At 42.0% G+C, this 24,613-nt stretch overlaps 1 protein-coding gene across 1 annotated transcript in view; it reads right to left on the bottom strand.

Moving 5' to 3' along the window:
* Positions 1-24,613, bottom strand: part of LOC117532313 (ryanodine receptor 3-like) — a 323,993-nt gene that overhangs the window by 209,602 nt on the left and 89,778 nt on the right. The window contains 6 exon segments of the mRNA XM_034195633.1: positions 3,669-3,849; positions 6,897-7,018; positions 8,543-8,707; positions 17,788-17,944; positions 19,195-19,269; positions 20,197-20,290. Of these exon segments, the coding sequence (XP_034051524.1) occupies positions 3,669-3,849; positions 6,897-7,018; positions 8,543-8,707; positions 17,788-17,944; positions 19,195-19,269; positions 20,197-20,290 (794 nt within the window).

Raw genomic sequence — 24,613 nt, 5'->3', positions numbered from 1 at the left:
CTCGTAGTACCATATCACCCTAATAGAGCGCTTCGCTCTCAGACTGCAGGCTTACTTGTAGTTCCTAGGGTTTGTAAGAGTAGAATGGGAAGCAGAGCCTTCAGCTTTCAGGCTCCTCTTCTGTGGAACCAGCTCCCAATTCAGATCAGGGAGACAGATACCCTCTCTACTTTTAAGATTAGGCTTAAAACTTTCCTTTTCGCCAAGGCTTATAGTTAGGGCTGGATCGGGTGACCCTGGACTATCCCTTGGTTATGCTGCTTTAGACGTAGACTGTGGGGGGGTTCCCATGATGCACTGTTTCTTTCTCTTTTTGCTCTGTATGCATCACTCCGCACTTAATCATTAGTGATCGATCTCTGCCCCCCTCCACAGCATGTCTTTTTCCTGGTTCTTTCCCTCAGCCCCAACCAGTCTCAGCAGAAGACTGCCCCTCCCTGAGCCTGGTTCTGCTGGAGGTTTCTTCCTGTTAAGAGGGAGTTTTTCCTTCCCACTGTTGCCAAGTGCTTGCTCACAGGGGGTCGTTTTGACCGTTGGGGTTTTTCATAATTATTGTATGGCCTTGCCTTACAATATAAAGCGCCCTGGGGCAACTGTTTGTTGTGATTTGGCGCTATATAAAAAAAAAGTTGATTGATTGATTGATTGAAGCGATATGTTATAATTTATTCCCACATGAGGACAGCATGCCGACGTCCACGCTTCACAGTACAGTTATGTGAGGTCGTATCCTACAAGCCAGTACAGGTGCTCCCCAGCTTTGACTTGCGAGCACAGATATCTGAACAGCTGCATGTCTCAGGGGGACACGCCCACCTCTGTAAGCGGACCTCGCAGCTCACAGAACAAAAAGGCTCTCTGTTGCTTTGTTTTGTGATTTTAATTTTATGTATGTATTATTATGTGTTTGTCCTGCATCTGTTTGATGTCTGTGTTGTAATGTAACACAACAATGTAATGTAACAAATGTAACAACATGGTTATGTCCAGCTGTCAGTCAACAGTCAGCTGACAGGCGCTGTATGTCTACAGCTAAAGTGGATGACCAAAGCAATCACACAAAAATGAGTTCACACCTTCACCCTTATGTGTTTTATTTAATTTCCACTCTGTCTGTCATACAAACTACATTACATGGTGGAAGTGACATCAGGCTTCACACCGTGCCGTGCGCTCAGATGATGACCGCTCTCATGAAGGGATGAGCGCCCGCACACACATGTGCGCCTTGTGTTTTCCAGCTGAGCTGCAGTCCACAGCAGCCAGCTGGTCCAGCACCGCACTGCACAGCGACCAGACTCCAGGACCTTCAGCCACAGCTGACAATGTTGGATTCATGGTGTGTGTGCATGTGTGTGTGTGTGTGGGGGGGTGGGGTCGGCACAGTTACACCTATGTGTGTTGCTCGGTTACGCCACACTTGTGTTGCACTTAGATAATTTTCACAAACAGCTTGAATGTGGTCTCCTGCTGTCTACTATCGTACCAGGAGCGGGAATAGCCCCGCCTTTTCTAAGTGTCCAGCGAGCGGCGTCAGATGTTCGTTTGTGACACCTGGAATTTGGCCGACACCTGCCAAGGGGGGGGGTGAAATGAGCACGCACAGGGCATTCTGTTGTGAAAGTGTAGTGACACGGACCCACAACAGGGGGTGCAAATGAACGGTCAATAGATGAGCCAAAAAGTAACAATTTAATGTTGTGAAATGTGCACAACGAATATACAGACAATCTCAGAATATGATTACAGTCAAATTACAAAGGTGACGTGTGGGCAGGCTCGAGGATAGAAGACGTCTGTCCTGAGAAGAGCCGGAACCACACGATTTCTGCCACCACCGAACCTGGTGAATACTGGAGCCGCCAAGTCCCGAATTCCCAGGTGATCACCGCCCCGACTGTCGGATCTGGTACTGCTGGCGAGAACAAAGACAGTCAAGTGTGGGTGTGTGTACACCCAGTAACAACAACGGTGGGAATGCCACCTCCACCTCTCACTCAATATGTGATGAGTACCGCAGTGATTCCTCAGGGGAAAAGAGTGCCGTCCTGCACTCACTCAGCTTCCACAGAAAGAGGAACCGGTACTCCTGCAAACACTCACAATATACAGATATATTGTAACACAAAACGGCTGAGGATATTACCTTCAATGAAGTACGATATCTCGGCGATGAGGTGGAGATGACGTCTGGGTTTTATGGAGTGAGATGATGAAGAATGAGTGACAGCTGTCAGGCAGTAATGAGTAACAGCTGTCACTCCCGGCTGTGTCCGTGGCGGCAGCGCCCTCTCGTGCCTGAAGCCCGCACTTCAGGCAGGGCGCCCTCTGGTGGTGGGCCAGCAGTACCTCCTCTTCTGGCGGCCCACACAACACATTCGCTGTCTTTCAGATGCTTGTGTGCATGAATGGTTGTAGCGGCTGGTGTACGAGGCGTTTAAGAGGCGGCTCCGATTTTTCACAAATGGCATGCAATTCCTTCTTCGTGCGCTAGTCGGCTTCAGTCGTGTTATGTGTGAAGGGGCCCTTACATTAATTTCTCAAGAGACAGCGCACAGAAGTGATAGACTGATAAGAAAAAGAAAAGAACAGGTGAGATTTGGTGTGGATCCGGACAACAACCCAGTTTTTGTGGAAATCCAGATTTTGATTATCGGGATCCACACCAAATCACACCTTTGGTAGATATTAGCACTATAAATGTTTATTTTTTTAAACATGTGAGCTGTGCGCTCTCTCTTTAGAAATTTGCAAAAAAGTCAAAAAGTTCCCTGTGTTGAACAAACTGAAAAAACAAAACAAAACAAAAAAATTCTTGTTTTTACAGAGAAAAATGAAGCGGATCCAGAATGTTTTTCATCTTAAGAAAAAAAATTGCACAAAAGAATGGGTTCCTGGGTGAGCACTTAGTTTTGACAGAGGAATGTGCTCTCTGAGTACCATTTTAGTTTTCTTCTGTGTTGAAGTTCACAACATGATTACAGTAGAGCTAAATTTGAAATTCTCTTGAATTTCACCACAGCATGACACTGAGGAAAGCCTCCAAGACACTAAAGACAACTCTTTTAAGGAATATGGCTCTCCTGTGACTGCAACTTGAAAGCACACGGACAAAACTCAACTGTCTGTTTTTTCACAGCTTCCCTTGCTCGTGTTCTTCATATATAAAGAATATAGCACAGTCTGATAAATCTGTCTGGAGCAGGCTCTTCATAAAATATGAGCAATCTTGCATAAGAAAAGTAGAGAGGGAAGCCACCAAGGCAGTAATGACAATTCTAAAGGACTTTGGAGCTTTATTGGTTGTAACATGAAAACTCATGCACACAACTCTATTGTCATAAATGGCTTCCCTCACTAGTGACCTTCAAACTGCAATAGTGAGGGAAGCCACCAAGACTAGTGCCATTACAGTCTTTATGGCTAATCTCACTCTTCTCCTTCATGCACTATGACTCAGTTTTGAAGACGCTTCCTTTCTGTTCATGTTGGCAAAGAATGAACTACCTCCGACGTTAACACACAGAAACTTGTCATTTCGAGGTGTTCTTCTTCTACTGAGTCACATGTCCAACAATGGTTTTTGACTATTTGCTGCACTTTGGAAAAGCTGTGAATATTAAGACCCTAACATGTCCAGCCCTTTCCTTAATAGTGAATTTCCTCACTTCTTGCTTGAAGAGGTTCTGCCTGTTCTTCAGTGATCTCAGCTTGATCTGCCTGTCTTCATGCTCCAGCTCAGCATCAGGAAGTTGGAAATAGGTGATGAGATCATTGAGGGTCTGGAACACCTCCTCCAGAGGCAGGGTGACCAGTGCCCGATTCTTAACACCAAGACAGTCCAGGTCTCTGGATGGAGAAGATACAGCAGTGAAACGTCACAGTGAGGAAGCAGGGATGAACATCTGAAAAAAAAAGCCTCTGAGAATATAAAGTTCTTATTCAAGTATAGTGTAAGCACCACAAGTACAATTTTCTGGAAAAGGCATTAACTCAGTTGAACAGAGTTGAGAAGCAGTTGCTCTGACTAACAGAATATTGGGACCGCAGGTTCGTCCATGCTGAAATCCTTATTTCCGCCAGCCTGCTAAAAATAGCTCCAATCATAAGCATGAGAGAGGGATGAGGAGATGTATGTGTCTGCCGCAGGGAAAACTAAAACCCTCACATTCCTGCTACGGGTCTGAGCCAGAGGACCGCAAAGCATTTGACAGCAAATAAAAGTACTGGAAGCATCCACGACATCCCTTCTTCCTGACGCAGAGAGGTGATGCTGCTGCAGTGGTGGCCCTAGAAACAGGACCATGAGTGAGATGCTTGGGTCCACCTCACAGTCACACACCCACAACTTTACCTGTTTTGCCCCACTGGCAACAATTGTTGCTGAAGTGTATCACTGTCATTTTCTATTCACAATAAAAAAAATCTCAAAGGTACTAATAATGCACTTCTAAAAAAAAAAAAAAACTCGGCATAAACGGGTTAAAGACAAGTGCACGTTATTCTTTTTACTCCAGCTGTCGTCAAACTGGTGTGGGATAAAAAAGCCTGTTGTCATGAAAAAGAATACTCATAAGAAGGATACTAGTGGACAAATATGGTACCTTTTGTCATCTTTGTGATCCTTTTTTCATTGTTGCTCTTGGTTTGTTTACACCCATTAGAGAAATAATGAGACTCTAACTCAAAATAGTTCTGAAATAAAAATCAAGGCATCATCCCTTTCTGGTCTTTGTGATGTCATAAGGTGAAGATGTTAGAGGAATTTATCAAAGAAAACTATATTTCACTCTGAAAAAGTGTCAGAACATGGCAGAAATGCTGCAGCAATGTTGACACTTGAGAAAGTGGACCACTCAGTGAACTACTGGGGTCCACGTTTTAAATTTTTTTTCCCCCATACTCACGGGCACATAATTAACGTTACTTAAAAAAAAAAAAAAAAAAAATCTAGATCACCTGCAAACAGGGGTGACATGAAAAGGCTTGTTGTCATGAAAAGGAATTATTAATCATTGTCATATTTTCATCATCCATGTGATCCATTTTTCATTGTTGCTGTTGTTGATGGTTCATTTACCCCCATAAAAAAAGTGAATAAAGTCCAACGTAAGCCTGAAATAAACTCAAGGTATTATCCTCTTCTGATCTTTGTGATGTCATAAGGCAAGGATGTTAAATGAATTATCAAACCAAAATAATAAAATAAACTAGAAAGAAAAATTCCAAGACAGAATCAGAAGACCCACCAAAATTTATGGTCGGGAATGTCTAGCTTGCATATTTTTTTTAAATTTATCCCTGCTCTCCCAAAATCTGATTCAGGTGTGCTCACAGACACCTGAGCTAATCATCTTTTGGCACTCAGGCAGCTACGAAAAATGTGTAGGCTACGGTGTCCCTGACAGTGTTGCCACAGTTACTTTGAAAAAGTAATCCAATTACTGATTACTCCTTGAAAAAGTAACTTAGTTACTTTACTGATTACTCAATTGTAAAAGTAACTAAGTTAGATTACTAGTTACTTTTTAGTTACTTTCCCCAGCTGCCAACAACAACCCTCTGCCACCTCAACATGACATGATACTTGTTTTGCCAAAACTCACTTTATAGTCACCCTTTCTTGACTTCAATGAAAATAAATACTTGTTTTATAAAAAGTAAAATAAAGACCTCTTTCTTGACCTCATATTTAACTGCTGACAGCACGGTAACAGTAAAACTTGCAATTACTAACCTACATTGTTTATAAATGTATACAATAATAAAATATTATAAATTAAATTCTTTCTAACATTTTTCTAACATTTAAATTCTCTCTAAACATTTTACTTGTTGAAATTATTATTTTTATAAGTAGTATTAGTAGTTGTAGTAAAAAAAAAGGCTTCAAAACTGGACCTTTAATCTAGGGGTGTTGTGGGGGGGCACATCCCTGCCCCACGCCCCCATTCCATCTGGATTCGCCCCTGCTTTGGCGTTTGAGCACAAAGAATGGATAACATTTATTTATGCAGAAAACATGACCAGATTTACAGGTAAGAAAGTTTTATTGCGTTTTCATCAAAGAGAGTTTAGGTGCATTTGAGTGGAAAATAGTGTTAGCTGTTGACACGTCGCGGAGGATCAGCTGTTTTTAGCGAGCAGATACGGAGCGGCTCAGCTCAGAATTCTAAATAAAGGAGAAAAAACATAAAAATGCCTTTGTGAAGCTCAGTGCAGGTGTGCTGTTGTCACTGCGTTTTAAGAGGTGAGGACGAGTCGTAGCTGCTGCAGAAAACCGCGGATGAAAAGCTCACAGCTCACTTAAAGTGGGCAGTGCAGTCGAACACCCCCTGCCCACGGAACAAGTTTAATGCTGCTATCGACCCACAATGCAAACATAATAGTAACGCACAGTGACTTGGAGAAGTAACTTTAATCTGATTACTGATTTGGAAAGATTAACGTGTTAGGCATCACTGGTCCCTGAGTACCAGAGTTGGGAACCACTGAACTAAAATCTTACCTTTTCATAAAATTTCATCATAATCCATGAACGACATTCAGAGATACACTGTTTACCAGCAGACAGAGGGACAAAACCACCGCCATTTGTCGATTCAAGATAATTTCAATTTTACATAATGCCAGGTGTCACCTTCAGTATTACTGATTCTTTATAACGGACAGGTCTTGTCATTATATATTTTGTCCTCAGTGTCTTGTAATTTCATTGATACTGATACTGATATGACTAATATTGATCCTTAAGATATTTGTCTTTGTTTGGTTTAAGCGACTTCATAACAGCAAATTTTGTGGATTACTTGAGTAAACTGCTTTATGGTAGTCGAGTATGTAGTGCTATAATGTCCATATGCACGAGTAAGAAAGAACCCTGAGGGACAGCATACCTGATGAAGCGCTTAAAGAGAAGTGTGGTGTTTCGAATGATGCGTGCAGCGCGGGATTCCTCGTGTTGACAGCGTTGCAGTGTCAGGCCATCATCCATGTGACCTTCTGCATGTAGACATGCCTGAAAAAACAGTGAGACATTTAACCAAACAGTTTGCACTGACACCATGTTAGAGAGTCAAATATGGACCAAAGAGCAAGATCGGATCCATTTGCTGGAGAAAATGGGTGCACTCGAAAGCTTTTATTCCATTGTTCTGGTGACCTCTTGTAACCTCAAATCTGATGTAATCCACCATCATGAACAACATTCAAACTGCCCGATTTGTGCTTGGATAATCAGCCAGATTTATGAAAGTAGGCAAATTTTTGTGAGGTTATAATGTTTTTTAAAAGAAAGCACAGGTATGAGTTGCCTGTTCTGCTAACCATGTTCCATTAATAACCAATGTAATCTACTAACAGCAGTGCAAATTAGAGTAGAATCACAAATAATATCCTGTTGAGAGTGCAAGTAATGTATTTACAACATGAGCACAGTTTGTAGCTTACTTGCACCAAACACAGGAATGCTAGAATCTGTCACATGTCTTAGATTATGGTCTGTTTTTGTTGTTTATGTTCTGATTCTGCTTGATGGCTACATTTGATTGTTTTCTCCATGTGTCATTTTGCATTTTTGTCCTGCAGCGTTTGTTCCTGGTGCTTTTATTTTGATATTTGTTCTGTGGTCATTCCAGGGAGGTTTACTTCCAGTTTTGGTTTCCATGTTTGCAAGCTTCCATGTTTGCAAGCTTCCATGCTTCCGCTGGTTATCTGTCTGGCATATATATTTGACTGCCCTCAAATATGCCAGACGAAACCTAGGCAGTCTGGCATCCAGTGTTCACTTACTGCCAGACTGTCTAGGTTTCGTCCTGCTTTCTAACATTTGTTCCCAGTGCTCTCTTTGTGTTTTTGTCTACCTGTGTGCTGACTCTTCTGCCATTTTTGATCTTCTGAGATTTTTGCCCAATGCCTAAAGAATTTGTTGGCATGCTATGCTACTCTTTATGTACCAACCATAGATTGAGAACCCTTTTGCCCTCTCCAATGAAAGACTGTTGCAATAACTAAAATACAATAAACATTACTGTTGAAAGGGGCTCATTTACAGTGTCAACATAAATTAAGAAGTCAGTGTGACTACACATTGCAGAGTTTGCTTTAAAAAAAAAAGTTTTTAAATTTTTCATTGATTTCTTTCTCTTTGCATCTTTTCCAGGTCTTAAAATGCAAAGAAATGACCCCATGTGGGAAGACATGGATGCTTCTCAACACTTCAGAATGCATTTGTCTCCATCCGGCACTGAGCCATATTGTTAGCCCACAGGTGCTGACATGACAGGTTATCGAGCTGTAGGACATACTGTCACACATGGTCTACACACACATCCATCGCTTATGTCACAGCAGCCAACAGAATAGATTTTTAGTCGAGGCAAAGACACAAACAGCTAATTATCTCAACTCAGTCAACACATCACTACAAAAATAATCTGCTCTGAAGAATGCCATCCGTCTGTTAACTGTTTATGGATATCCTCTATATTTTAAATGGTAAAAAAGAACGGCAAAGTATGTGCTCATGGGTGGTGTCACTCACTCGTCTCTTGATGGGTCCTAACCGGGCAGATTTGACATCCGGCGCCTGATAAGAGAGCCAGAGTCCCGTGGCCATGTGCATGATGAAGCAAAGAGAGTCCCCATATTTAATCTCTGCTACGCCCATGCCCTCGATGTCTCGCTTGGGGCTCTGCTCCAGCTTTTCCTGCATAGGAGAAAACAAACATCAACTCCTATAATATTATATAGTAACCATATTTCTTGTATATGTTGTTTATTACCCTTATTATGTAAATATCACTTATATACATGATGTCTATTTTCTTATGATACGTCTTATGATATGTCCATTTTCTTGAGCCGCTTGGGTGGGTAGGGAGAGTTCCCATGGGACAGAAAAGCTTTTCAACCTACCATCCCTGGTTCTCAAGACCAGGCACCTAAGTGGCTCTACTCTACTCTATTCTACGCTTCCATTTTAGATATGCCTTAGTATACACTAGTAGAGTTCTACCTTAGAATTGGAATATATTATAGAAGACATACCTTACTGAATTTTCATACAAAATGTTATCAATGCAAAATGCACAACAGCAAATTACAAAATTAGCAAAATACCTGCACCCAATGCATATGCAGATTTGTTGTTAATTATTTTAGCAAAATGCTTTTCAGCTTTCTGAGTAACACTTTCTTCATTTCAGAGACATGATTTTTTCTGTGATTAGGATGAGACAGAACTTGACCACATAATCAACTCAGAGACTCCAGTGATAAATGACTGCAGCACATTGCTTTACTTCTGTACTGGCCAGTCACTAATTGGCTTGAAATCGCTGTTCAGATCTAGGAAGTCCATTACACGCAGAGTGTGGAGGTAAATGGTCAGTTCAGTCAGAGTTGGCAAGTTCAACTCAATTAAACTCTACTGTGGCGCTTTCACTAGTCCAATAACACTTTTAATTTTTATTCTCATTAAAAAAAGAAGAAAAAAAGATTTTCCAGTCCAGAGAAAGTGGATGGTTCATTTCTGAAGCTGCCGATGTGACGTTTTCTGTGGAACACAGTTTGTTGATCTCATGTATCACAGATCAATATAGTGGGACACATGCGTTGTATGTCTATCGAACAATAACAGACATCATGTTTGTTATCCATCTAAGCAGCTGGCTGATGATTTTAAAAACCTTTTGAATTCTGAGGGACAATCTAATTGACTACCAGAAGGCTGTGAAGGAGGCAAAAGCTCAATATCTGTCTTGTGTTATTTTCAGCAGTTGTTGTCATCCCAGAGTGTTGTTTCAGACTATAAACTCATGAACCTCTGTTTTGATGGATGCTACAACCACGACTTGTGAGCAGTTTCTTCAGTTTTTCATTGACAGAGTCTCATCAGTCGGACAGAATACTGATGAACTGTCTGTTACTCGTGCAAATTCTGTTGTGCTCGAGTGGTTTGGATCCATTTGTCTTTTATCCTTTAGTGAGGTAGTGAAACACACAAAACCTTCAAGTTGTTCTTTAGATGTTCCAGCTAAGGTGCTAAAAGAGGTTTTTAATACTGTCAAGTCGGGTTTCCTAACTTGTCTAGGGATGGGTATCGAGAACCAGTTCCTTTCGGGTATCGTTAAGAAATGATTCGATCCACCGACATCAATAACAGTTTTACTTAACGATTCCCTTATCGGTCCTTCAGAGCAAGGGCGTAGGTTTGGTCTCAGCTTTGGTAGGGACAATACCCCCCCGGCCCCCCTGCCCACCACCACCCCCTAACCCACTCACACCATTAGACGCACAAGTACAGCATAATACATAACATATGACGACACTTTATTAATATTTAACACTTTATTTACATTATTAAGTGTGTAGGCAAACAAACAAATAGCTTAAATAACAAAATTGCACCCAAAATCACTAATCTATTCTATAGGCCTACACCTGAGAGAACAAGACAACAAAAAAAATACTTGTGGAGCTAACAAAAAAAAAAAATAAGTTTTTGCAACCAAGATGTATAATCTATTCTCTTCATCAATAATGCAGTTGTAGGTATTTAGCAACCTAATTTGCCAAAAAAAAAAAAAAACGATTTCCAATGATATATATGGTGTATTACGGTAAACGTAAACCTGTGATGTCATAACGCAGAGGAAAAACACGGAAGTTTCACAGTAGTGCGCCGCTGAGAAAAAAAAAAACTAGTGCGCCGCTGATTCTCATTACCGTAAGTTCTCATATAAGCCCTCACTCTGAAAAATTTGACAGCAAGCCAAGAACCCATGCTTTCCAACAGTGCGTTCGGTGACTTTTGAAACGAGGGAAAGTATGAAAAAGAGCGCAAAAGTGACAGAAAAGTACAGAGACAGACAGCAAACATAAATGTAGTAATTTTTGAGGAAAAGGCAGGATGTTAGTGTCATTTGTGAAGGTGTGTGTGTGTTTGTGTGGGTGTGCAGTTTATTGTAAGTGTGGCGCACAGCATTGTTCGCAAGCCCTCCACCCCGCCCTTCTTGTTTTTCTGCACCGGAGCAGTGTTGCCAGATATGAAATATGAAACTATCGTACCAAAACCTCAAAATGATCGTATTTTGGGAGAAATTATCGTACACAAACAAAACGCATACAACGTAGCTATTTTAGCGTTTCTTTTTTTAAATTTACAAAGAATTTTATGTCACATTTTTAAACAGTAATTATAGTAATAGTATATTGTATATCTCTTTGCTCTTGTGTTTTGTTCGTTTATTGCATTTGTTGAAATAAAGTTTCGAAAAAAAAAGATGGTTGGGGAATCTTCCTGTCACGGTACAGATTGGATGGAACTCATTACTCTGTATGAGAGGGGGCGGGCTTTCAAATGACGGTCGCCGAAAGCCAGCAGCAGCCCTGTGTGTGGTGTGTCTTTGATGCCGCCTGAGTGCAGCGCCTGCAAAATGATTCTTGGGTGTCAGAGAGAGATGCGTGTTTGGGCAACCAACTGAAATTATCGTACATATTGGATTTTTTCCCATTATTGATCGTACATCGTACAGAGGGCACAACTATCGTACAAATACGATAATTATCGTACATTTGGCAACACTGCACCGGAGCCACCCATCCTCTGTGCTCCGGGACCTCCCACTTTACAAATGAAGCACTGCCTGCCACGAGATGCACTTTGTTTACGTCCATGTGAGAAGAACGTGAGCTAATGAAATTGCAACATGGGTAACCCTGTCACTCTGGCACGTCGAAAACACAAAACATGACGACTAAAATTATAGTATCGAGTTCGCAGAAAAATAGTGAATGATTTTGTTATATAAACAAAAATGCTAAATATTGGTAGGGACTATTTTGCCATCCCAAAATATTGGTTGTGACTTGTCCCTATGGTCCATATGCAAACCTACGCCCCTGCTTCAGAGTGGCCGTTGTTTTTGGGGGTGTTTGTCAGGAAAATTATAATTTCTCTACATTGATTACAGACCCTGCAGTCTGTAATCAACTTTTCTGCAGCATGGCTTCGCTTTGAACCTTGAACCAATTGAAGCAGTGATTCACAGATCGAAGCAGTGTTCGATCATTGCTTCATTGATTCATTTTTTTCTTTCACTTTCCCCCGCTAAAACCCTAAAGAGCATATGGCTGTGAGTATTATTTACCTTTTTTTATGTTAAACCGACCTATTATGGTCTTCTGAAACAGTTGATAGATGTATTTTATAACTTAAAAATGGGACCAATGCTAACACGTTAGCATGTCTATGGCATTTTCAGTGTTAAATTAGCATTAAGCAGTTGCAGCTGTCAAGCATTTGTTGTCATAAAAGAGTCAAATGTATTACAAATTGCAATTTTTTTTATTTATTTTTGTTTATATATTAATAATAGCAAGCACAACAATAATAGTAATAATAACTAATCTAATGATTATATACAATTTTAGAGAAAGAGACAAAAAAAAACCTGAATAAAAACACAACACAAAATCTAAAACCAACTAACAGTGAACATACATGAATAAATACATACATACATACATACATACATACATACAGAAATAAATAAATGTTTCCTGTGAACACCTAGGGACTCTTACACCTTTTTTCATCCCTGTCTTATTTAAGTTTAATGACAGTTTGTTTCGGTCAAACCATATTTTCAATGTGTTAATTTCTTCAGTGATTTCCTCCAGAACTATCTGCCAAGCTAGAAAACTGCTGTATCCTCATAAGAGCAGAATACTACTGGAATGAATTTGAATAAGGAAAGTTGTTTTTTTTTTTCTCACCAAAATGAATGCTGCACTCACTGCAGTTTATTGTCTGGAATAGCCCCATATTGCATTTCAGAGATTCTAGAATTCAAACATTTTCATGCACATGGTGTTGGGGGGTAATTTTGGGTTTCAGCTTTTTTTGGTTTTCACTTACTGGGACTCCTGTCTTGTTGCGAGAAACAAACGAGAATCTCCTCCGTTCTGTTCACACAGCTCTAAACGCTGCGCGGCTCTCTGCTGAGTCAAGTTAGAATGATAGAATCCAGTCGGAATTAGTAACTTCAAAGTGAAACACCGTTTTGTTTATTTTTATTTATGTCCAGAGATCAAGGATACAGTGACCAATTTCATATTTATTTACTTTAAGACTCAATGAAATACATAGAAAACCCGTAAAGCCTACTTTTAGTACAAAATTCACAAGAGGTATCAATAAGGGAATTGATAAGGAATCGGCTCGATAAGCAGAATCAATAATGTCATCGATATCGATAAAATCTTGTCAATACCCATCCCTACTCTTGTCTTAGTTCAGGGTCTGTTTCAATCATGCTGTGGTTTGACCCCCTTTAAAAAAAAAAAAAAAAACTAACCTAGACGCTTTAGTTTTTTTTCCCATACCTTTCTGCCATTTATCTCCAAGGTTTTTTTATTCAGTTACAGTCATTTTTAGAAGACAATCACATTCTCAAAATAATTCTAATCTGGATCACTGAGTCAGCACTTTTAAAAGTACTTAATAACATCACTTTGTCTGTGGATGCAGGGAATCCTGCTGTGGTTGACACTGTAGATCAAACAGTACATGTTTCCTGGTTAGATGCCTTGTTGGCATTCATGGTATTGTACGTAAATGGCTTAAATCGTGTTTGGCTGAGAGACGTTTTTCCATTATGATTGATAACCTCTCCTCAGCAATTACCCCTCTTTGTTGTGGAGTGCCACAGGGTTCTATTCTTGGCCCTATTGTATTTTCATTGTACATGTTGCCGTGCACAACCTGTCCTTTCATTGTTATGCAGATGATCTCCAAATCTATCTGCTTGTGTTGTGTGTTGGGGGGGGGTTTGGCTGGACAAGGTTGGATTGTTTTGTGTTTGTTTTCCTTCCCAGGTGATTTGGGGCTGTTCTCTGAGGAAAATGTGCTGCAGAAGAGTCTCTCTCCTCTGTTATGATGATTGGCTGCACCTGTTACATTCTCGTGCGGCTCTCTATTAGGACAATCCACAACACCTGTGATGTTCACGTGCAGATCTGAGGACTTCCAGCTGGTACCAATGTAGTGATGAAGAACTACATTTAAACCAGCAGTGAGTTGGATAAGATTGCCGGAGAATACGACCTTATGACGACCGTGTGGGGACGCTGAGGGCCGTTTCAGAGTCTGACATCGCGCCTGTGAAGGAGGACGAGGGTGAGAGACAAACGTTGTCAGCACACGGCAGAGAGTACAGTTCTGGGAAAAAGTCACCTGGGGGGGGGGGTGTCGGCGGAACTCCTGAGTCCTGAACGTTCGGACTCCGACTGTTGAGATGCTGAGAGAGCGCGCCGCCTTTTCACCTCACCAGAACTTTAATTAATTAGTATTTTATGTATAGCACAAAGGGGAGAAAAAATAAATGTGTTTTCTTTTTGGAACTGCTTCTGATTATTTCATGCTGGGTTCAGTCAGATACTGGACCGCTCCTCACTCTGCCCCTTATCCATAACAGAATTCTCCGGCCAAACCAATATGGACCCAGTGGCAGAAGCAGTTCCATTTCAGGAGAAAGTCCAGAAGCACCTGAAGATGATTTGGGAGCAAGTGCAGCACCTTTCGATTCAAATTAAACAGACAGACGCCCGTGTTACGGAGCTTGTAGCTCAGGCTGTTCCGCTTCCTGTGGTTGCAGCTCCGGTTCCATTGAGCCCAGTGCAGATAAAGTCGCCGTCCGGAGATTCGGCTCCTGAACCGGTTATATGTCATCCGGAACCCTATTCAGGAAATGTGGAGGCTTGTGCGCCGTTTTTGATGCAGCGTTCTTTGGTTTTTGCTCAGCGACCGGCGTCTTTCTCCTCTGAGAGTAGCCGAGTCGCATATGTTATTAATCTGTTGCGAGGTGACGCCCTGGCGTGGGTCACGGCATTGTGGAGCAATAAATCATCACTGCTAAAATCCTTTGACGAATTTTCCCGTGAACTTCGTTTGGTTTTTGATCATCCGGTGAAAACAAATGCCGTGGTTCAGCGATTGCTGAACCTCCGACAGGGGCGACGAAGCGCAGCTGATTATTCTGTGGATTTTCGAATCTTTTCCACTCAGTCTGGTTGGAACGCTGCTGCTTTGAGGGGGGTGTTTGTAGACGGGTTGAATGACTCCCTGAAAGATGAGCTAGCCGTCCGTGATGAACCGAAGGATTTAGATGAGTTAATATCCTTGGTTATTCGTCTAGACGATCGGATTAAGGAGCGTGGACGAGAGAGAGGGCGAGTGTCTGAGCGGGGTGTTTTGTCTCTGGGTTTTCCCCGACATAAGTCCGGACCGCCTCTTCTTCATTCCTCTGAGACTCCTCCGACGGGACCTCTAGCTCCTCTAGTGGACAAGCCAATGCAACTTGGAAGGGTCAGAACAGCCATATTGCCCCGGTCAAACGAGCGTCAGGAGACAGCATCATAATATGGCTCCAGGTGTTTTATGGACATTTTTGTGGGATATAAATTGGGGTTTTTGTGAACCAGTTTTTGTGTGTAGCACTTGAGGTAGTTCTGGTGGGGTGAACAGGCTGGCTGGTCGGAGTTCGTTTGGACTCAGGTAAGCATGTGTTTTTTTTATTGTTTATAGTTATTTAATTTTTGTTAGCGGAATGGGTTGTTTTATTTTGTTGTTTTTTTATTTCCCTGTCCCCTAACCCCAGCCTCACGCACTCCTGGCCGTTCGTCTTTGGTGTTGTGGGGTGGTGCAGGTTGGTTGCTGGGCATTCCCATGAGGACCTCTGCACCTGGGGGGGGGGGGGGGGGTCCAGGGCTCTTTTCTTAGATTTAGTTGTTTCCCGGTTCCTCTCCAGCCTCAGCGTGCCTCTGACAGTTTGCCATTGGCATTGCTGAGGTGTCGGGCAGTGGGGATATACTCCAGTCAGAGCGGTGGGGCCGATCAGTGCCGTACGCCTTTTCCGCTGCCCACCCCTCCCGGTAGGCTGGAGTATAGTCGGGGGGTCGGCACCGGCCGTCTTGCCGGTTTTCCCCTGCCCTTGGGGGTGGAGCTGGGTTGCGTTTTTCCTATTGGCTTCTCTGGCTTAGTAGTCCTGTGCTGGGGGCCTTTTTTTTGTGTTTTGTTTTTGTGTTTGGGGTTGTTTCGGGATTTTTTTTTTGATGCCGGCCAGCCTTTCTACCACATCTCCCGGCTCTGCTGCCTGCTGTGATCTCTGCCCTCCTCCTGCTTTGGCCTTTGATGTGTGGGGTTGTTTTTGGGTCTGGTTTGTGTGGTCGCCGGGAGGCTTCCCGTTGAGGGGGAGGTACTGTTGTGTGTTGGGGGGGGGGGGTTTGGCTGGACAAGGTTGGGTTGTTTTGTGTTTGTTTTCCTTCCCAGGTGATTTGGGGCTGTTCTCTGAGGAAAATGTGCTGCAGAAGAGTCTCTCTCCTCTGTTACGATGATTGGCTGCACCTGTTGCATTCTCGTACGGCTCTCTATTAGGACAATCCACGACACCTGTGATGTTCACGTGCAGATCTGAGGACTTCCAGCTGGTACCAATGTAATGATGAAAAACTACATTTAAACCAGCAGTGAGTTGGATAAGATTGCCGGAGAATACGACCTTGTGACGACCGTGTGGGGACGCTGAGGGCCGTTTCAGAGTCTGACATCGTGCCTGTGAAGGAGGATGAGGGTGAGAGACAAACATTGTCAGCACACGGCAGAGAGTAAAGTTCTGGGAAAAAGTCACCTGGGGGGGGGTGTCGGCGGAACTCCTGAGTCCTGAACGTTCGGACTCTGACTGTTGAGACGCTGAGAGAGCGCGCCGCCTTTTCACCTCACCAGAACTTTAATTAATTAGTATTTTATGTATAGCACAAAGGGGAGAAAAAATAAATGTTTTCTTTTTGGAACTGCTTCTGATTATTTCATGCTGGGTTCAGTCAGATACTGGACCGCTCCTCACTCCGCCCCTTATCCATAACAGCTTGTGAGGACTAATAGAAGGTGTTGTCATTATTTAATTATATTCATCATGAAAAGCATTGGCTTTTCCAACATTTAATTTACTTGAATGATTGTAAAACAGAGTGTTTGGGTATTCTGGCATGTTGAATGTTGTACAGTCAAACTTTGTTGTTCTGGCTAATTATTTAAAACCAGCTGTCAAGAATTTGGGAGTGATATTTGACAGCTGTTTGAGGTTTGATTAACAGAAAACTCTGTTGTAAAAGCAAGTTTTCCCAGCTACGTCTTCTGAGTAAAGTAAAGCCCTTTCTCAATAGACTTGATTTTTTAGATGGCCATTCATGTATTCCTAATACCAAGTGGTGCTGTGATGCTTTGTTTTATGTGCTGTTTTATCTCTATTGTATTTTTGTATTTTTTTATGAATTCTTGATTTGGACACTTTGGACAAGACACTTTGGACACACACACATACATATATATATATATATATATATATATATATATATATATATAAACAAAAATACATATCCTGACAACCATTTGTTTCTTTATTTTTTATATCAGAATAATTATCAATTGCCACAAGACACCATCACCCCCCTAACAGCAACAATTGAACCCCAAGGGATCCTGCCATAGAGCCACTGCTCGGACATGAGCTACCACTGCCAATGTATAAACAACACTAAATTTGTGTCTGACACATGAAATGTTGCTTTCTGACACACTGAATCCATTTCCAACCACAATTACAAAATTTGGTACTTTTATCATAAAATGCCCAGTTCTATCACACATCTGTACTATTTATATGAAGAACACCACAAACCCATCATGTGCATGTGAGTTCACTTGGTGCCTGGCAGCGGTGCTACCTTTGAGGATCTGAAGCAGAAAGCAGTAGCGTTGGTGTCAGACTTCTCTCGGTCCTGCAACACCAACCCCCTGTCCTCAGTCAGTGCCAGGTAGTGACCGGTGGTCAGGTGTCGAATTCGGAAGGACTGACCCCATCGGATGTGGCTGCCGCTCCAACTGGCAAAGTTAAAATAGATGCCCATTCAGAAACATGGACAGCAGTATAAATTATAACACATAATAAAAAAAATCGAGTGTGACTGCACTGCAGACTCTTGACATACTACACAACACATTAACTCTTACAAACCCCAAACTTTGCAGTCTCATGGATTTCGGGGAACATTTTGTGTCCACTGAATGCAGACCTGACTTTTTAGATTGTTTTTTCTTGCACACTGTTGCATGTTGATGCTGTCTGGACTGATGGCCGTTGATGATCATGTGCCTGCTGTCATTTACAGTTCTACACAGGGGGTACTGCCACATGTAGTACCAGGATGTGCAGTATAGAAGAAGAAGCCAGAAGTTTTCAGACTGTTAGCACAGGGTGGATTGAAGTGATGCAGACACGCAACAGCACAAGTACAAAAATGGGCCTCAACTGTAACCCTACAAGAGTGTTTGGATCTTTGCAAGGATGTTTTTGCTACTATGACATATTCTAAAAAAAAAGCCATCCTTTGTAAGGTTCTCTCATATACAACGGGTGGGAAGAGCAGAAGAAATGGATGCTAACCAGTGACCTAAGGTGATGACTGGATGTCTTTGGAGATTGTCAAATCTACATATATTTATTAGATGGAAATCCTGCCCATAATTGAATAGAGTTCATCCAATGACTCATTTGTTTATGTGATACACTCAAAAAACTGACTCAATGGATTGGATTTCCAGCTAATAAATATATGTAGTCCCAACTAAATTAAATTACATTGTCTTGCATGGATGTGTTTTATTTGAGTTGCGACTACATATAAGTATTAGATGGAAATCCTGCACATAACTGAATCGAGTTCATTCAATGAGCCATTTTTTTGAAATGACTTTAGTTTTGTGTCATGTCTGTGGTCTGATTTTTTTCTACAAAATTAAACAACTGAATGAACATCCTCCGAGGTCAGTGATTCCATAATTTTTGCCAGGGGTTGTATATATCTAAATAAATATTGGACAGCTGAATTTCTCCACCAAGAATTTGCTAATTAGTTAATCCAAACACTCCTGCAAGCTATGGCATGCTATGCAACTGCATAGAATATTTTGATAATTATGCGCTTTATTAAAAAATGGCGGTTCACAACAAAAGCGGATGAACTATTATTTAACACGCAAACTGAAAGCAGGTGAAGAGAAGAATTAAAGGAAGCACAGTGAAACAAATACAATACTAAAAAGGAGTTTTGGAATAGATAAGCATAACCCACCTGATTCGGAGAGGTTCCAGCCTCCACAAGGACCGAGCTTTGGCACCAGCTTTACCCATCTCGTAGTTGACTATCCTGTGGGAGGCAGAAGAGACTGAGTGGCTGTGGTGGATCTCTGGATGCTTTCAATGATACTGACAATGCCATTCAACCTGACGTTGAGAAACACCATCTCTGTGCTCCCATTTGTCACAGGGATATTTTCTGGAGGATGACAGACTCAGACACAAACCCATGCACACCAGTGCATGGCTGTATTCATGCTGCACACTACAGCATGTGGTCCTTCAAGCAGAGACATTTAAAAGCCTGATAAGCCACGGCTCCACTGTCTGCCTGCGATACGGTTGACTGCATCCTAAGATAAAAGAAATCGCTTATCGCCCCTGGTGTCAGCGTGAAGCGAGTGCAATGAAAAGGCAAGACATCTCTTCAATTTCAAGGACAACCCTGGGAGAAAAGTCAGAAATTAACATCTAATCTCGTCCTCACATTTGCCAAGGACTGTTCTAAAAACAGACACTCTGTGTGTGTGTTTCTGCTGCCTACCTTTTCTGTGTTACAACCAAGCAGCTATATAATGCAGATAAAAATAGACGGTTGACATTTTTGGCTCCCCCAAGGAGCCAAGTGTCACATGCATCTGAAACATTTTTCCCATCACCTCCAGGGGTAAATCACAGGTCATATTTATTTATTTTTGTATTTTGTAATTGCTTTACCATCTCTAATCTATGATGCTCTAATGTTGCAGCATCAACTGCATCAGGGGTCACCTTCCCTGTTCCTGGAGGTCACCTGCCCTGCATGCTTTCCAAGTACCTCTGCTCCACCCACAACTAATACTAACCACAATTAATCCAGGTGTGTTCAGCCAATCTTAAGATGGGAAATGGTGGCTGTAGCAAGTATAGATGGAAAACCTGCAGGGTAAGTGACGTCTCGAGTCGAGGTTGGTGACCCTTCTTTGACAGTATCTCATAGACTTGCGATGGGTCCTACCTCTGCTGCTCTTCACTCTGGTCTGATCCTGGGATAGTCACTACCTCATCATGTCCATGGAACAGCCGCATCACATGACCACCCAACAGGTAGCCTATCGGAGAAGGATGGACAGTTGGTTGAAACGACAGACAATGAGACAGGTCATAGTGTCTCTCACATAGATAGAGTAGTTAGGTGCATTTGCTTGACTTTCTGGACTATGTTTCACCTCTTGTCTGAGAAGTTTCTTCGGTTCTAAATACCAGATGAGATGGGAAACATCTTCTGTCTGGGGTCAATCTGAGCTATGTCTGTGACTACGAAATTTCTCAGTCATCCAGGTCATGGTATATCAAGGTGTATGGAGGCAACTGGACTTGGTTGAGTTTCTACATTATGTTCACCTCTGTTCTGATCTTTGTCAGTTCAAAATAATAGGTAAGAGATGATACATCTGTTGGGGAAGTGTAATGACACGGACCCACAACAGGGGGCGCAAATGAACGGTCAATGGGTAGTCAAATAAATACAATTTATTGTGGCAAATGTGCACAACAGGTCGAATACTAATTTTAGACAGTCAATTACAAATGTCAACAGGTGATGTGTGGGCAGGTCCGAGGGTAGGAGACGCCTATCCAGAGAAGAGCCGAGGCCCACAAGGTTCCGCGGCCAACGAAGACCTGCAGCAAACCGAAGCCGCCAAGTCCCAAGTCCCCAGGTGGCCTCTACTTCAGCTGTCAGATCCAGTACTGCTGGCAGGAACAGAAGACAGGTTAATGGTGGGTGTGTGCACACCCAGCAGAACAATCAGCAATTCAGTTCAGTTCCTTTTGTGGGAGAATGTCCACCTCCGACACAAAAACACAGTAGTGCAGAGCCTGAGAGCTACTTATCCATTTTGGCGTGAGGGGTGAAGAACGTCACTCCTACAGGGACCACAAAACTCAGCACCAGCTGAAAGCAGTCACCAGGATCTCCTGCAAACACTCAGAAAAAGATCACGTGCGTATGGCACAGTCAAACGGCTGAGAGATTACCTGAGTGGTAAACTGATATCTCAGCAGAGATGTGGTGTCTCCTCCAGTCTTATATGGGATGGGATGATGATGAGAGTTTTCTGACAGCTGGTAGTCCTGGCTCCTGGGTGGTGACTGCGCCCTCTGGTGCCTGAAACCCGACTACAGGCAGGGCGCCCTCTGGCATTGGCCAGCAGTACCTCCTCTTCGGGCGGCCCACATAACATCCTGTAGAAACTCAGGTAACTCCATTCGCCTTCACGCACTTAGATATACCATGACCTGGAGGTGACTGAGAAACCCCAAAGAGATGTAGCTTGATTTGGCCTCGACTGTAAGGTGAATGTTTAACCGTGAAACAAACGGTCCGCCTGTCTGTCATGTTTGGCATGAGAATTGACTTGCCGAATGCAAACATGCTCACTGAAGTAAAATGTCTGTGAGCTAACAGCTAATAGTAGCATGCCAGACCATAATATCATTACCAGGTTAGCAACCATATTGACCGGTCGATTATGCTAATCAGATTTACACACATGATTGCTAGCAATAAAGCAGGTGGTGAGTGGATGATAATGTGTTTTTATGGTGGGACCTCATTTTTCTGACGTTTGGGGCCTTGAACAAGCTAAATTTGGTTCTGGTATGCAGGCAGGGCATTGGTGAGAAATCTATACCTTCCTCTATGTTGCTTCCGGAGCAGATGGGATGGACGTTCCACAGAGTCTGCATGAAGGATGCATCCACTTGGATGTTGCCATTAGAGATCGATAGGTGCTGCAGAACACAAGCAAATGTTTAATGCTATGTGAAATTACCATACGTACTGCAAGGACACTGAATAAACATGGGCAAGAATGTTAAAATAGGCAAAGGCGGCGAGATTAAAATGGAAATTCTGCACAGCACATTACAATTTATTTTTCAAATAAATTTTACAATTTATTTTTCAAATACTACTTCTGATTACAATTATAACTATCCAAGTGTACATCACACATAGCACAAGCTACTTTCCTGCATCAATCAATCAATCAATCAATTTTTTTTATATATCATCATGCATCATGGGTAAAGTGACAGCACAACATATTGAACAGAAGATAGCATGTTGTAATAACAAAACGAAAATGGTGATATGTTTGTACAAGATATTACCAATGGTTTGTGGACAAATCTGCCCCCTGGTGGATACTTGTTTAAATGCAATAATTTCACATGAGGTACAATATGCAAAGAGCATTTGAACAATGACAGGAGTCCCATGCACCTTAAAATATGTTCTGCACTGAAACTACAATATGATTATGAGGTTAAACATCTAAATGGTGGATTTTCAGTTAGGACACAAAGAAAGTTTGCTCCTGTCTGTAATACTTGATGCAACGAAGACTCATCTTCATCACTGCGTGTTGAGAGCAATAGGAAACAGAATGGCAGGTGGTTTGAGTTTGGATTTACGGTGTCTGATGGCGTTTAACGCTGTACAGTCTGCATGGTGGTGTGGGTGGGCTGTTTGTTGAGCTCTCATGTTAAACTCCATTCAAAAACAAATTCTGTGGCAGCTGCATCCTTATCCAGCATCCTCCTTCCCCAGCCCTGAGGTGCCACATGTCCCTACTTATTACCACTGCTTGGATGACAGTGGGGACAAGCAACCAGATTGACATTAGTGACTGTTGGATGACAGTGGTCATCTGGCCATGCCCGCCAGCTGCCATGGTAATTGGTCATTTTAGACCTTACTTGTTTGAAGCGCCTTGAGGCAACTTTGTCATGATTTGGTGCGATATAAATGAAAATGAATTCAAGTACTGTATTTTCCATAGTGTAAATTGCATCAAAACAAATTCCACTGGAGTACAAGCCACACCTTATTCCTGTATGCTGAACTCACATTTCAACACAGTGTTTCCCTGGGGGTGAGTTTAACAACAGACAGGAACTCAGCATAGTACATGTGCACGCTATAGTCTTTGCTGTTACTTAACATGCTAAGGACTTCTAAATTCCAAAAATAAGCAAGCTCAACATAAAAGTGCGTGATGGACAACATATTGGCACAGCTGGACAAACAAAAAATACGACCATAAAAATGTGATTCAATTTGATTTTTATCTGCTCTTTAATTTTAGATTTTTGTGTATTGTTGTATTATCCTTTAATTTACATTTATACCATTGTTATTGGAGTTTTTGTTGTTTTGGAGGGCTTTAATTTCTCAGAAAGCCATTTGCAGGACTGGCTTATATGTCTTGGAAAATAAGGAGTCTAAGTCACAAAAAATTCCAAAACTAGTAAAAGAAAATGCAATTTATAGTCCAGAAATCATGTTAACCAACTATGGACTTCAGGCTTTGACACCAGGGTGCCCCCTGGGATCCTCAGTTATACCAGTATGTTGTCTTTACTGCCATAGTACAAAACTACTTGAGCCATGTGCACCACAGGCACCATTTGTGCAATGTCATAATTCAAAAAGTGCATTGTCTTGCAAGATGACCTGAGAGAGGTCCAAAGGACATGGTACAAACATTGCAGTTACGTCATATATCACAGACACCCCTTTTGTTAGAACAGCAAACATAATTCAAGTGCATGAGTGGACTGCAGCTACCATTTTTGATAAATGGCACAGGGGCATGCAACAAGATGCACTCATCATGGAAAAGCAGGAGCAAAAAATTTATCATAATCCTGCAAACTGGATATTTCCAGCACATATCACATTTGCTTCGGGTAACTGGTCGTACACCTGCAATCATCTAGAAGGGGAAAGTTGTTGCTTTTAGTAGGATTAAGCCTCCCTCTGCAGTGAGGTCTCAGAGTGCATGGAGTTTGTATTAATAGGACTGGGATAATCTCACTTTTTGTCACATTATTGGAAGCAGGCATAAGATTCTCCTATTAAGATCTCTATTCATTATTCAGACAGAAGGTACAGTTTCAAGGACTGGATGAACAACAAAATAAACTCACAAGGTATCGCTCTGAGGACACACTGACGAGGATGAGGTCATCGCCAATGCGGACCTTCTCTCCTTCAGACCTCTGTTTGGAGGCAGGATGTATCGTCCACCAGCAGGCCTCACCTGCAGTGATACACACACATATAAACACACACAAGCTGTTTCCTAACTTTAATTGGCAGAGCCTGATGTAGGAAACAGTCTTGAGAACACCCCAGTGATAATAATTTATTCATGATCACTTAAATAGATTAATAATTTGAAAATACCAGCATATGTGGATTCATCACAGCACCCAAATTCATTCACTTTCACCTACATAAGTTCTTGTCTAATTCTTTAGGTCCTGTATAAACTCACTGATGCTGATGCTTAGCCTGGATTCCGTAGCATGAACTGGATGAGAGTAATTGACTAACTGGTTGTTGATCACTGCGTTTGCATGTT

This window comes from Thalassophryne amazonica, chromosome 19 (genome assembly GCF_902500255.1).
Source record: "Thalassophryne amazonica chromosome 19, fThaAma1.1, whole genome shotgun sequence".
NCBI lineage: Eukaryota > Metazoa > Chordata > Actinopteri > Batrachoidiformes > Batrachoididae > Thalassophryne > Thalassophryne amazonica.
The sequence above is the reverse complement of the archived record's forward strand: the minus strand, read 5'-3'. Positions and strand labels throughout refer to the sequence as shown.